Source organism: Protopterus annectens, chromosome 10.part0 (assembly GCF_019279795.1).
Source record: "Protopterus annectens isolate FY-2018-M chromosome 10.part0, PAN1.0, whole genome shotgun sequence".
Lineage (NCBI taxonomy): Eukaryota > Metazoa > Chordata > Ceratodontiformes > Protopteridae > Protopterus > Protopterus annectens.
In genome coordinates, this window is record NC_056744.1 from 649,085,649 (window position 1) to 649,100,648 (window position 15,000).

Consider the following 15,000-nt stretch of genomic DNA (forward strand, 5'->3'; position numbering starts at 1 on the left):
TGGAACAATGTAAAATGTTTCATTGGCAAAGTGTCTCTATGGCCTTTTGCATTGTGACAAGAATGGGAAGCAGTCTCCTTCAACTTGTTGGCTAAAATATTTATATGATGTAATAAATAATTTTATCAGCTTTTAATAAATTATGCAGCTTTGACAGTGACGACTTTACACTCAAAATTCTAGATTCAAATAGATGTGCTGTCAGTGTAAGTGACCTGCTCCAGTGTAAACCTGCTTTATAGATAGGCCTTACACTATAGAAACTCATTTATACTAACAACAAATCTTTTGGAGTTTGCCCCAAAAAGTCAGGCATTATTCTATTATACTGACTAAATGTCTTGGCAATCTGCCTCATGAACCTTTGTACTTTCTAGTGCAAGTCATTCCAAGAAAGAACTACGAGCATGACTGTGCAGGGTAAGAACTGAAATACGTTAAATATTGGACCAATCCTTGATTAACAGTACCTTATCACAATCATAAACATAAACAAGGACAAAGGCAATCTCCAAGCACTTGACCCCACCCATTTCGAATTTGTCAAGGGCAGATCTTGCCTGTTGAACCTGGTTGACTTCTTTGAGACTGTCATCAAGGCCCTGGATGAGGGAAAGTCAATTCATACAGCTTACCTTGACTTGGGCCAAGGCCTTTGACACAATCCCCCACTTGGGCATCATCAAAAAGCTAATATAACTTGGAGTAAATCCCTGTCTCATCAGGTGGGTGACCAGCTGGCTTACCGACAGGCACCTCATGGTCAAAATAAGCGCCACCACCTCCGATATCAGACCTGCCTCTAGTGGTGTTCCCCAGGGATCTGCCCTGGGGAACCCCTACTGTTTGGCATCTACTTTTCAGAGGTCCAGGCAAAGACAAAATGTGTGTGACTGGCCAGGTGTGCAGACGACTGTGCAGTCGTTGACTCCCCAAATGCAAGAGGGACTCACAGCAGCTAATGACTGGTGACAAAGTCATGGCCTCAAGTTAAATTTATTTATTTATTGACATTTGTTGGCCGGGAAAGTCCACTGGGCTTGGGACCCATTTTCAGTGGAGGCCCGGAAAGAAAAGCTCCAAATTACATGAATTTGTAAGGAAACAATTACTTATAAAGCAAGTGAAATAATATAGCAAACTATCTGAACAGCACATATGTTGTAAAATGGCAGAATACAGTAACAATGGAAGATTAGCATGTAGGAAAATTAAACACTTAGAAATATTTAACAATACAGCTCAAATTAAACAGAAATATTTAACAATACAGCTCAATTTTTTTTTTGGGGTGGGTAGGAAAAGGGAAAGGTAAGTGTAGTGGGAAGGTAGAATTAGAGAGTTAAACTTAAAGGTAGGATAGATATCGTTAGAATCTTATAGCTAGGTGTTAATATAGTAATAATATGGTAATTATAGCATAATTATATTATGCATATTAAATATATTAATATGGTAATTGTAGCTAGGTGGTAAGGTATTAAATGCAAAAAAATGTATCATACCATTTGGCAGAAACACGTCCCCTAATGGTTAACACACCAGCAACAACCTGCTAAGCACACAACCTGTGGTGAGAGACCTGGGTACTCAAGTTGACGACAATCTCACATTCGACCATCATGTAGCAGCAGTGGTCAGCAAAGTCTTTTACTTAGTTCATCTCATAAGTAAAGGGATTGCATCCGGAAAAAAGGAGGTTATTACCTCTCTGTAGTCCTCCCTCATTAGGCCACTAAGTACAATGCCCCATTTGGTATGTAACTCTCCAAACACCTGCACCAACTGGAAAGGCCATAGAAATACCTCAAAGAGAATCTATGGCCTCCAACACATGTCCTATGTGGACAGGCTGAAATAACTATCACTCTATTCTGTATTGTACAGATTGTTCAGAGGTGATCTGTGTCTTGCCTACATTGCAATGTCAGACCCTGCTCTACTAGAGATGCTCCATGTCCATAAGTCTAACTCCTCGCATAGTACTTGACTGAAAGGCTTAAATCTAATATGTGACTTTAACAAAACCTTCTGCAGAGACAGGTTTGTCTCCCAGAGGCTGCCCCATCTCTGGAATAGACTCTACATACACGTCAAACAAAGCATGTCGCTGACCCTCTTCAAGAGCAACCTTGATGAGTAACCACAAATTTGTCCCAGGGGTTCCACCTGTGTCCCTTATTGACTGGGGCGACGTGCCGATTGGGGTTTCTTTTTTGGCGATAAACTCTTGGCTAGGCTTGTAAGGGCCCAGAGCCATTGGGCAAGTAATCTCCTATGATCCTATATGGAGCACATGATATGACAGTAACATAGGCCCCTGTATTTTATCTATTTTGAAATTCACAACTGTTCTACATATTAGTATTTTTACTTGATAGTCAGCTTCTACATCTTCTACAGTACTACTGAACCCAAGAAGAATGCTTTTTGTACATTATTTTTAGTTTCACCAACAGTTTTGTCAGGAGTCTTTACAGCTTGCTTTTTTACAAACAGCAGCAAAATGGTTTGTCTCTTACTCATTCTCTCACATTGCAGCACAGTGCCTTGACTCATTATGGTAATGGCCATACCTTGTATATTTGCTTAGCTTGTCCTCAATCTGCATCTTGAATATTCAGATAGTATGATTAACATTATGCCTTTTATGAGACATGTCACAAACTTTTCATTCACTTCCAAAACATGATTTGCATGCTTAATTTAGTATTTTGTCTTTTTTTTTCCAGTTCAGCCTTTCTGGCTAACTTCATGCTATAATTTTTGTGACACTTCATCAGCCAGGCTACTCACAATCCTGTCTCCTATTTATTCATCTTTAGTACCACTATAACCACAATTTTGTGCCAGTTCGTATAATCATCTTAAAAATCATTCCACATACTTGCCCTTTGATTATACCCATCTGTGCAAACATGCACTGTTATATATTTGTTTTTGGCACAAAATATTCATTGAGTTTGCTAATTGAATCTGGCCCTTTGTAAATTCAAATGAGTTGTATATGGCTTCATCCTCTCGACCCACAGCATACAAAAGTGTGCTTACGTGGATTTCTTCTAATTCCTTATCTAATTTCATTGCTAAACAAAATCGTGTCAATCTCTGTCTCCAGATAGTCCAACAAAATGGTTTTAAGGCGTCAGATGCTGCTGGTAGGTTAAACTTTATCATGGCAGAAGAAATTCAGTGTTTTAATAATAAATGTTGTAAGTTTGGTAAGACTAGTACTTTTGCGAGGCAAGAGTTGAGGTTTTTGGTAATGGCAACTATCTCTGAGCATTTCCTGATGACTGTTACTTGCGCGACACAGTTTTGTAACCTGTGAAGGTGTTTTTTGCTTTCCTTCGAAAAATCGTGAGGATCTTTTCAGAAATGTTAAGGATTCAGCTTAAGTTTCAGTTAATAGGTAGTTTTAACATGGCAGCATCTTTTAGGAGGGCTAATACCACTGGCGAAAAGCAATAACTCTTAAAACTGAATATTTAGTTTAATTATTTTATTTACTCTTTGACTGGGTTAGTTCCACTTGGCCATCAGCCTGTTTACAGGGGAGGCCCAAGGAAGTATTCACACCAACTAAGGGAAGTTTAGCAAGGGCACTGGGAGCTTTCCTACTCATTTCGATAAGTGCCACAGGACCTTTCACATTCATCTGAGCTACCACCAACTTGGGTAGATGAGGCCGAAGTTTTAATGTATCATATGAAGGAGGCACACTTAGGAGCAACCCTTTATGATGTACTGTAGCATCAGTAATGGTAAATTAATCTAATTACCTGTTGTTGGTTTATTGAGTTGAAATTTTGATGTGATACTCTGTACCATTGCTGAGGCAAGGTTTTGTTTTGAAAAGAGTTATTAGAGGAGCTATCATTTGTGTTAGTGTAGTGAATCAAGGCTGTCTGAGCCAGATTGGAGCTGGGAGGGTTAAATTTGCCTTTTCTCTCTTTGCCTTTTAACAGTACTTCTAAAATCAGAGGAAACTTTTGAAAAATGTACATGACCTATCTGATGCAGAGGGCATGGGTTACCAGTGCTTGTACTTCATTTATACTTGAGAAAGGATATTTTTCCTGTGTGATTTGCGTATAGCTTCCATGCCTCTCGGTATTACTTTCCCAATGTTTGTCATAACCTGAGGTCACCATCAGCTAGGAAATGTCTTTTTATTTTCAGTGTCTCTTATTCCCTTAATAACAGGCTTGTTTAATTTCTTAGGGACCTGATTATGAAAATTAGGATGTCTTCTGTGTTGAATGTACATATCCTCCCATTGTCCTTGTGGATTTGTTTCCAGGAGCTTTAATTTTCTCTCACCTTCCAGAGATGTGCATCAGGTTGCTAGGCTGTCTTCTGAATTGTCTTTAAGCATGTATGTGTTTTCAGATTTGAGTGTGTGTGTTGTGTGATAGACCAGCACCCTGTCCAGAATGAGCTTCAAAGAGAGTCAAAAACTTGCACCCACTGGATGCCAGGATAGGCTATGGCATCCCCACATAAAGCAGGTTATTGAAAGATGGATGGATGGGTGGAATTGACAGAGGGGGCCATACATGTATCTTTTTTTTTTATTTCAGATTCAAAAAAATGTGTACTTGTGTGTAAACATAAGAACCTATAAAAGAAAACGGCCTTAAATCATTTTTAATTTTTTTAATGTTTTCAGTTCAGTTAATTTTGTTAGTTTTTTAAACTATTGGAACATCAACATCAATTTTTAAGCAGCTGGAACATTAGTGTCAATTTCCATGAATTCAGCTGTCTGTAATAATTGCTAGTCTCCTGTAATGTGAAAAATGACAATTTTGATTTTACAGGTCCAGGTGTAAAGTGGTGGCTTTGCACATAGCAGGAAGACAGTGCAGGATTGTACATGACACAGGCTGTGGCACCTAAACTAGTGGCAGTAACCCTTGCTGCTCATGAAAAAGATCTTGCATGTCTGCAGTAGAGGAACATAGTCTCACCTTGCTATAAAGCAGAGAGGTGGGTCTAGGACTGTGAAAATTCCTTTAGTTGTCAGGATGATTGTGTGGGCCCAAACAGCCTTCATGGATGCCTGTTTGATGGCTGACGTGGATGTCTTTTGCACCTCTATGGCACTATATATGCCCCCTTTTACCAGGCAATGAATGGGCTGACTCTGATTGGGAAAAGCTAGATGGTTGGCAAGCAAGGGGACAAACATGGCCTAGAGAAAACAATTAGTCATCAGTGAATGGGACAGAGTAAGGGTACTTTTTTGACAATTGTTTCCCCTTCTAAAGGTCTTAACCTTAATCCTTTTGATCTTTCTCATTTTGTGATGGTCGACAAACACAAAGCCTTATTGGTATATGGGTAGTAATCTGCTATCCTATCTCTGGCAGTCTACCAAAGCTCAGTGCTCCAATTCTACCCATCTGTAGGTGTGATGGACCAGTCATCTTAGGGTATACAAGGACTGCCTTTCAGGCCCACATGCAGGAGGACCCTTTCAGTTTTTTAGTGCCACAGTAAGAGAAGGATCTCTGAGAAGACTGCTCCTCTGTCTGGATATTTTACTTGCTGAGCTCAGGTAAGAATCCTTTAGGGTTTTACTTCCTTCCTCTGCTTTTTCTCTCAGTGCTTGAATAATGTATTCTGCTGCTTTGACTATTTTTTCTGATTAGAAATTTTGTACGTACCTCTGTTTTTACTTTGACATGCATGGTAAGGTCAGTTGATTGAAACTTTCAAATGAATCTTTTAATAGGAAAACTTGCTGATATTGCATTTTTTCTTGGGGTTATGATTATTTGAGTTGATTGACCAGGATTACAGCATTTAAATTTATTTTTTCATTTAAATTGTGATTTTTATGGCATTTTGTATGTTAAACATTTCTGACAGGATTTCTTTCATTAGTGTGTGATTTATTTCTTGTCTAATACTGTTTTAGGCTGTATCCATTAATATTGACTGAAAGTAGAAAGTAGCTTTTATTTTTATTTTTTATTTTTTTTTTCAAAATTAGGAGACTTTTTATTTCCCCTCGCTTAAGACATAGGCAAACATTCATTTATATAAATGAACAAAAAACATATCAACATGTTCCCAGTTACAAACATTACATCACATTTGTTCTTTTGCATAACTGTCATCAATCCAGCATTACATAAATTGTTCAATTCATGCCTTCCGTTTAACCTCACTTCTACTCCAAAACATTATTATGCTTGCATTGTTCCCACAATTTATGGTAAGTGTACACAACTGTACTTTTTTCTAAGTAATTTGCTCCTACCCTTTTCTAAAGTTCTCACTTCCAGTTTTTATCTCTGTTGCAGTATTCAGCATTTCACATACAGTTGGTTTAGACTTTGATTTCCATTTTCTAGTAATTGCTTTTTCGGAAACCACCAAAATTAAACTTAATAAGGCCTTACTAAGTCTAGGTAATTCAAATCCTGTGTCCCAGCTCAGAAGAATCATGTCCTTGCTTACTCCCATTTGCACACCGCAGTTAGGGGACGTTTGTGCATGTAGTTTGTGCTTGGAGCTGTGTTACTGAAAGTTTCATTTTATTCACTGCAGTCTTTAGAATGGCAGCCACTGCAGAAATACACTTTAGGTTAATATTGGTGCCATTTTGTATGTTAATGATTCCTGACAGGAACTTTTCATTACTTTATTATTTATTTCTAGTCTACTATTGTCTTAGGCTGTATCCATTCATTTGGAGTGAAACTAGCCTTTTTTAACTAAATTAGGGGACTTTTTATATCACCTTTATTGAATCATGTAAGACATAGTCAAACATACATGTTAGGTAAAAGAAAACAAACCATAGTAACATGTTCCCATTTATAAACACTATACATCACATTTGTTGTTTTGCATAACTATAATCAATCCAGAATTATATAAATTGCTTAGTTTTTGCCTTCCTTTAAATTCACTCCTACTCAAAACATTATTCTCCTTTTATTGTTCCCACAAAGTTATTTTTTTTTATGTAACTTGTTCCTACCCCTTTCTAACGTTCCCACTTCCAGTTCCTTTATCTCTGTTACAATTTTCATTGCTACAAATACAGTAAGTTTAGACTTTGATTTTCAATTTCTAGTAATTGCTTTTTTTGGCAAACACCTGAATTAAAGTTAACAAGACCTTACTATGTCTAGGCAATTCAGATCCCGTGTCCCAATTCAGAAGAATCAATTCCTTAGTTTTACCCATTTGCTCACCAAACTTAGGGGACATTTGTACATGTATTTTGTGCTTAGAACTGTGTTACCAAAACTGTCATTTTATGCATTGTAGTCTTTAGAATGGCAAACCCTGCAGAAATAAATTTCAGATTGCTTTTGCTCCCATTTTGTATGCTAACATTTTCTCACAGGAACTTTTCATCACATTATCATTTATTTCTTGGCTAATACTGTTTTAGGCCATATCCATTCATTTGGACTGAAACTAGCCTTTTTCTTTTTTTAAACAAAATCAAGGGAACTTTTGCTCTGATATGTTGTGCTGTGAATTGCATTACTAAAAATGCTGTCATTTTGTTCAGAATAGTATCACTATAGAAATAGTCTTTATATTGCTATTTAGAAGGAAAATAGTGTTTGTCCATCTTTTTACCGGGCTGACTGTGCAGCCGGTATTTGGTATTGAGCTGGCTAGTTTCTTGTTCTTTGACTTAATGGACTCTATTACCTTCCCCCACCCCCAGTTACTTACCACCTACACTTTCTGCACCTAAAAAGCATAGAAATAAGTCAATATGCCTCAGTGTACAGCTTGTGACTCTACAGTAGCCTTAAGCAGGCTGTTGGACCATGCACCTTTGTTTACACCCAAGTCCCTTGGTGTAGTAATAGTAGTACCACAACTCTGTATGACACAAGGGTCAGACATGCCCCCCATGGCTGTAAAAGTGCCTGGCTCATATACAGGACAGCTAAACTCTTTAGGTGCAGTAGAAGTCATGGGTGCACTTTGTAATGCATGCGAAGAGACAGAAGACCGACCACATTGCAGGACAACAGCCTGTGATGGGGTTTTCACCTGAGTGAACCATTGTTCAAGCAGTTTATTATGGGGTGCAAACCCAGTTTGAGTAACTCCAGGGATTTCACCCCCATTCAGCCACCCAGGGATCCTGGTTTTGAAAGGGATTTGGAATCTGACATTTCAGAAGTCTGAGTCTGATCATTCAGCTTCCTGTGATGATGAACAGGTGGATAAACCCAAACAGATGTTTTGTTTTTCTTAAATGTTGGCTATATTTAGGGATGCATTCAGTTGGGAGCAATCTTCAGCTGCTTCTGAGGTCAGCAGGGTGTTTGATCTTTTGGAAGATGGGGACCCAGACATGGTGACCTTCCCACCATTAATCCCAGTGTTGGAGGATGTTTTTAAGAAACCTTGCAGTTCTCCTCTACTGAATGACACTTTGCCTAAAAAAGTGTTTACGAAATTCAGGTTGTACTCAACCATGCCTGGTTTCCAAGCCCCCTTGCCTGTGGATCTGCTGCTTTGTCCACAGTGATATCTTCCAACAAAAAGACTGTTTTCAAACCCTGACCCTTCAGATAATCTAGGCAAGTCACTAGAATCTCAGGGAAAAGAAGCTGGTGCTGTCCAGCACAGTAGCCTTTAAGGTGTTTAGCTGCCAGTGTTTATGTAGAGGTGTGTATTGTGGTGTATGTGTAATTTAGATGAGTTGTCTGCATCATTACCTGCTGAGCAAAAAGTCTCTGTCAAAGTTATTGTGTCCAGTGTTTGTCAAGTGTCTAAATATGCTTTAAGGAATTCCTTGGAAGGGGCAGATGCTGTTTCTAGAAATGCAGCAATGTCTGTGGTGGAAGTATGCTTGATTGCACAGTCAAATCTTTTCTGATGAGATAAAAAATGAAATTATGAATGCCCCAGTTGATTCTGATTGTGTGTTTGGTACAGCAGCTCATCAGATCCTTAAACACTGGGATGACAGAGGTAAACTGATGCAAAGGGTGACTTAATTGCTCCATATTCCCACCTCATCTGCCAGATCAGACTTGTTATTCTTTCCAATACTCCAGCAGATGATGGACTCAGGCATCCTAGAATTGGTCCCTCCTTTAGAGAGGATGAAAAGGATGAAAAGTTTCTACTCCAGCATTTTCTTGGTAACCACAAAGGAGTTGTCATGAAGGCTGGTATTGGACCTGTCCTTTCTGAATACCTTCATCAAGATCCCTGTGTTTAAGATGCTCACCCTGTAGACTATAATTCCTCTTTTACCAGACCACTGCTTCATGGTGAGCTTGGACTTGAAAGATGTGTAGCACCATATCCCCATTGCTCATCATTTCAGGAGGTATCTGAGATTTGTTGTGTCTGGTTTCCACTATCAGTTCTCTGCACTGCCCTATGGGTTATACACTGTGCCTTGAATGTGTAAATGTCTTGCTCCAGTAATGGCCTACTGCTAGAGTCTTGACATTCACATCTTTCCTTACTTTGATGACTTGCTGACTCTGTATCCTGGTGTTTTTAATCACTAGGGAAGGTCTTGACCTTACTTTCCCAGCTAGGGTTTTAGTTGAACCTTCGGAATTCATGCCTGACCCGCTCACAAAGATTCATCTTCCTGGGGTACCTAATTGACTCCAACAGAAGAATGGTCTTTCTAGGACTTATGGCAACCATGATTCTCATGTTACCAATGGCCCATCTCCATATATGAAAACTTTAATGGTATGTCTGGAATTGTTGGACCCACCACCTAGATTTCATGGAATCTCAGTTATTGGTGCTGCCCTTCCTTATATGAGACTTAAAGTGGTGGAGAGCACTGCTCAGTATCAGTCCAGGTCTTCCCTTCTTCTCGCCATTTCCAGCGCAGTCTGTCTAGACATATACATCCATCTTCACCTGGTGAGCTGTGTCAGTGGAAGTGCAAGTGCAGACCACTTAAGGGCTCAAGGACACATGGTAGCATGTCAATATCAAGGAAATGTTGGCAGTAATCTACACTCTGAAAGTCCTTCACTACCTATGGACTCTGGGTTCTCTTCTAATGGTTATGGATGACACCACAGTGATGTGGTACCTCAACAAACAATGGAGTACAAGATCATACCCTCTGTGCCGGTTGGCAGTGATGGTCTGGGAGCTGGCTTTGCAGCACTCTTTGACTATTCAGGTTCATACATCCCGTTAGAGCAAAACATCATGGAAAAAAGACTAAGCAGATCTTGGGCAGACCTACAGGAGTGGCAGCTCAAGGCAGTGGTGTTTCAAGATCTAATCCAGATTTGGGGAGCTCCTCAAATAGATCTTTTCATCTCCTTTCAAAGCAGACAGCTGGAGAAATTCTTTTCAAGACATCCTTGCAGCTGTTCTTGGAGGACAGACGCGGTCTTCTTCTTTTGGATGGGAATGTTCTTGAATGCACTTCCACCCTTTTTACTAATTTGCAAGGTAATTCTGAAGGTTCAGAAAGAAATACCAAAGATCATTGTGGTGACCCCCTACTGGCCCTGGCAATTTTGGTTCTCTCTTCTAATGGTATTGACCAAGGGCAATTACCACAGACTTCCTCACATTCTGGATTTGCTCACACAGTCTCAGGTTACTGGTGCACCCCAGTTTGGAGCAACTACAACTGACAGCCTGGGTGATTCAGTCTTGACTCTGTTTAGGCAATTGTTTCTTGAGGACATGCAGGAAGCATTAAAGGAGGCCAGAAAACCTGCTGCTAGGAAATCTATATGTAGAGATGTATGAGTGGTGCATAAACTGATACTGAAAGTCCCGTGAGGTTAACATCCCTCTGGTCTTGAAATATTTGTGTGAGCTACTTCAGGATGGTTTATCTTCTGTATCCATTAAGGTGCATTTATCATCCATCTTTGCTTGTCTGCTAGTGGATCCTCCTCTTTCTTCTTCTCTTTTGGTAAAATAGTTCATAAAAGGAGTAATGCATATGAGACCCACTCACAAGCAGATTCCTCCTTCATGGGATCTGAACTGCATTGTGGAAAAACTGACCTTACCACCCTTTGAATCTGCCACTCAGGCTGATCTCAAGTTCTTAATGTTGAAAATTATTTTGCTTATTGCTCTGACATACATGAGGTGAGTCTCTGAGCTGCAAACTGTCATGTTGGGACAACCTTATCTAATTTTCCACAGAGAAAAGGGGGTTGTGCTAAGCACTAATCCCTCTTTCATTCTGAAAGTGATCTCAGAATTAAGTCCAACCAATCCACCTTTTAACCTCCCTGTGTTCTTCCCACAACCTTAGAATAAGGGAGAGATGATACTTCATTTATTGAATGCACATTGGCAGCTCAGGTACTTCCTTGATAGAATGAAAACCTTCAGGAAGGCTGAAATGCTTTTTCTTTTCTTAGGCAAAGGTGGGTCAGCCTGTCTCTATGCTGACTAGTGCACATTGTTTGTCCCCTGGTATTGTTTTTTTTTATTACATCCACCATGGCAAAGGAAAATCCAGGTAAGGTAAAGGCATATTCCACCAGGGCCATTTCCTGTTTGGTTTATTGGAAAGGAGTGGACAACTATTTAGAGGTGACAACTTGGTCCTCTGTCCGTACCCTTATGAAGAACTACAAGCTGGAAAACTTTTCTAAATACAGAGCAGGCTTGGCTAAGTCCATTTTCCAGAGGATGTTGTACCCATGTTCTTCCTCGTCCTCCCAGCTTGGGTAAGTACCCATATGCCATTAAGGCAGTGTGCTTGTTGAACATATTACAGTTGCACAGGCCCTACTTAGTAACAGTAGATGTTCGTAGAACACACTGTCTTACTGGGAGCACCCACCCACAATCCCCCATTTTATATGTACATACTTTGATGTTGGCGGTTCCGCTGAGTTATACTCAGAGGCCTTTTTTGTGTATGTGTGTGTTTATGGTTTTTGGTTTCAAACAGTGGGTGTTCGCAAGCTTGCATTTTCATATTCTCTTCCTTCTGAACCCTAGAAAATTTAAAAGGGTCTTGTCTGCGGATCTGAAAGGCAGTCGCAGTACTCTCAAGTGATCCATCACACCCTCAGACCAGTATGGGGAGGAGCTCTAAGCTTTGGTAGACTTCCAGAGATAGGGTAGCAGGGTACTACTACCCACAGTAGGGTAGAGATTGGTATAATGGGTAAGATGTTTACCTCACAGACACAAGGTGCAGGGTTTGATTCTCATCTTCAGGAAATTTACTAGTGAGGTGGGAGGCTGGTATTATGATTAAGGTGTTTACCCTACAGACACAAGGTAAGGGTTTGATTCTTACATGGGGTAATTGGCTAGGCTTAAAATGACCTACAAGGGCAGCTAGTGTAGTACTAGTCTTTGAACCTATGAGCATGCCAGTAAGGCAATGTGTTCTACAGACATCTACTGTTACAGGTAAGTAGGACTTGTGCAATTTGTACTTTCTGTATTGAACATCTGCCCCCCACGACACAAAACATAATTTGCAAGGCACTCATCACAGCCTCTTAATTGCAGCAATTCATCCTAGCGTTTTTATGACCTATCAGTTTAAGGTCCCAACATAACAGTTTGAAACCCAAAGGTTTTCTTATATTATGGTGCAAAAAATTAACCAGATTCTGCTTTAGTCTTCTGAAAGTCTGTGTAATAAATGTATATTCACTTTCCAGCAAAATGGTGCTTACAGTTCTCTACCCTGTTATGTTTTCCTAAGTAATACTTTATTATTCCTTTCAGTAAATAAGGTGAAACTTCTGACCTATTTTGGTGAGTATTAAAATAGAATGGGAGTGGTCTTTGTGCAGTACTAGCAAGAGGTCTGTGCTGTTAAGTTGGAAAACATGGTTTAAATCTTGGCAAACTTTTCTTGCATACTATCTGACCACTTATCTTGCCTACAGATGGAAGGGAGGCCGTATAGTGGTTAAAGCTATGTGCTGTGAAGGTGGAAACATCGGTTTAAATCTAGGCAACTTCCACTTACATACTCTGACCTGAATAATTGACCTAACTTAGCGTGTGTATATGTGCACATGTGCACGTTTGAAAAGTTGTTTCTGAATGACTAATATCTAGAGCCATTTCATTATATCTGTATAAATACACCACCCAGCATTATTTAAAGGTCTTTGACCAATTTACTAAATGTGCCCACAAGTTAAAAATCAGCTGTTTGAAGGAATCACATTCACACTTGTAAAATGAGAATGAGACTGTAAATTGCATGTATTTTTATAGGAAGCACTGACGTTTTATAAAGTCACTGTAAAAAAGCACGTTGTTAAAGAAATGTAATGTAACTGTTTCCATTATTAGATTAAGGATTTTTAGTAGGATTGATAGAGCATCAAGGATGTAGATAAACACGTGATGAAGTGTGAAGAGATTTACGTAAATTTTTAATGATGCATGAATAATGTAGATAAAATAAATGCACGGTGTACAAAATTGTTTTTTGTCACACCCTTTATCTGGGATGTACCTTTAAGATAAATACAGGTACAAATCCACATGGAGATGTTTTATGTAACAGATCTTTGGTCTAACTGCGGTTAATTAAATTGGAAACATTTTCTGTCAAACAAATCTGACTACTGTATAAATATAACTGTAAGAATTTGATTGCAGTTAGTCTTTTATCAGTGAACTGATGGGATGCCTTAAGAAGAATGTTTTGTTATTCTATTAGAGTGTAATCAGTCTGAAACTGTAAATGTGGTCCCAGCTGAGAAGACAAGAGTGGAAAGTGTGGAGCTGGTGTTACCGCCTCATGCCAACCATCAAGGATATACCTTTGGAGGGCAAATCATGGCCTGGATGGAGAATGTTGCCACCATTGCTGCCAGGTTATTTTACCCTATATTAATCTCTTTTCAATGTTGTATCTGATAACTTCTTTTAAGAAGAGTACTGTTTACATAAATGGTGAAATCACGTTTGTTTTTCTGTACCCTGATCACTGCAAGAACTCTCAGGACTTGTGCTCTAGTCTTTCATGATTGTCTTTTTCTGATCATGTGCCTCTTTTGTCTGTCTTCATCACTCTTGTGATTTGGATGATTTGTACTCTACTATTTAGTCATCATAAAAGTTGAATCATACCTTAGATCCCTAGATCTGATCTAAGCTGAAAAAGGGCTGAGTGGAAATATGCTAGGACAAAAGCTTCAGATAGATTTCACTTTTCTGACTGCAGAGCAGAACATGTTGTCTTCCTGTCCTGTGCCATTTGGCATGCTGTAAATGAAGGCCTGCTTGTTTACTGACATCCCTTCCCCATAAACCAAGAAGCTGTCAGTTTTCCATCTTCTTCCCAATGATTCCTACAGGATAGGGATCACTCTATTCTTAGGCTGCATTTTTTTCCCAGTAAAACAAGAGAAATTGCTTTCTCCAGTGTGGTACGTGACACTGTAAAACTTTTTCCTGCTGAACTAAGGTAACTTCAGCAGCAAACTAAATTACCTGGAGGGTTATTGCCTCTGTCTGTTTTGGGGGAACTAGGCAACAACTTATTTCTGACATTTCTTACTTTGCACCTTGTATTGTATCTTCTTTCTAAACCTAGGTTCTGTTTACAAACTCAGTTCCTTCACCTCCTTTTCTGTCTGGATCCTATAGAAAAAAATTCTTTCTCAAGTTACTTATTATAATTACACAACAAAAGTAGTGGGTTTATTGGTATCTGCAAAGGTCCCAAGCACTGTTGTTTGACAGAAGCTAGATCTGATTAAGTGCATTGCAGGCATTGTTTGCAGTATCTAATATAATTATTCAGTAATTTGTCTTTTACCTGCTTGTTTATACTTGAAAACTTTCATTCTAAGATACAAGAGGCAGCCTTAAGCCATCTTTTGAAACTCTTTTTGTTTTCTTTATCTCTCTTTGCCTTTTTGTCCAATTTGTGTCAGGAAGGATTCTGAGAATCAACGCATGTGAAAAACACAATCCAACTCAACCTTCACAACACGAAAAAATACATTGGAGCCAATAGCTGTAGATCAAATATCTTTACTGGTGCTTCAAAAATAT

The 15,000-nt window shown here is 39.2% G+C and overlaps 1 protein-coding gene across 5 annotated transcripts in view; it reads left to right on the plus strand.

The window, feature by feature from the left end:
* The window catches only part of ACOT11 (acyl-CoA thioesterase 11), a 506,836-nt gene that overhangs the window by 294,145 nt on the left and 197,691 nt on the right, over positions 1 to 15,000 (plus strand). For all 5 annotated transcript variants that reach the window (XM_044085489.1, XM_044085490.1, XM_044085491.1 and 2 more), the window contains one exon: positions 13,658 to 13,814. In XM_044085489.1, the coding sequence (XP_043941424.1) occupies positions 13,658 to 13,814 (157 nt within the window). The remainder of the gene's footprint in view (positions 1 to 13,657; positions 13,815 to 15,000) is intronic.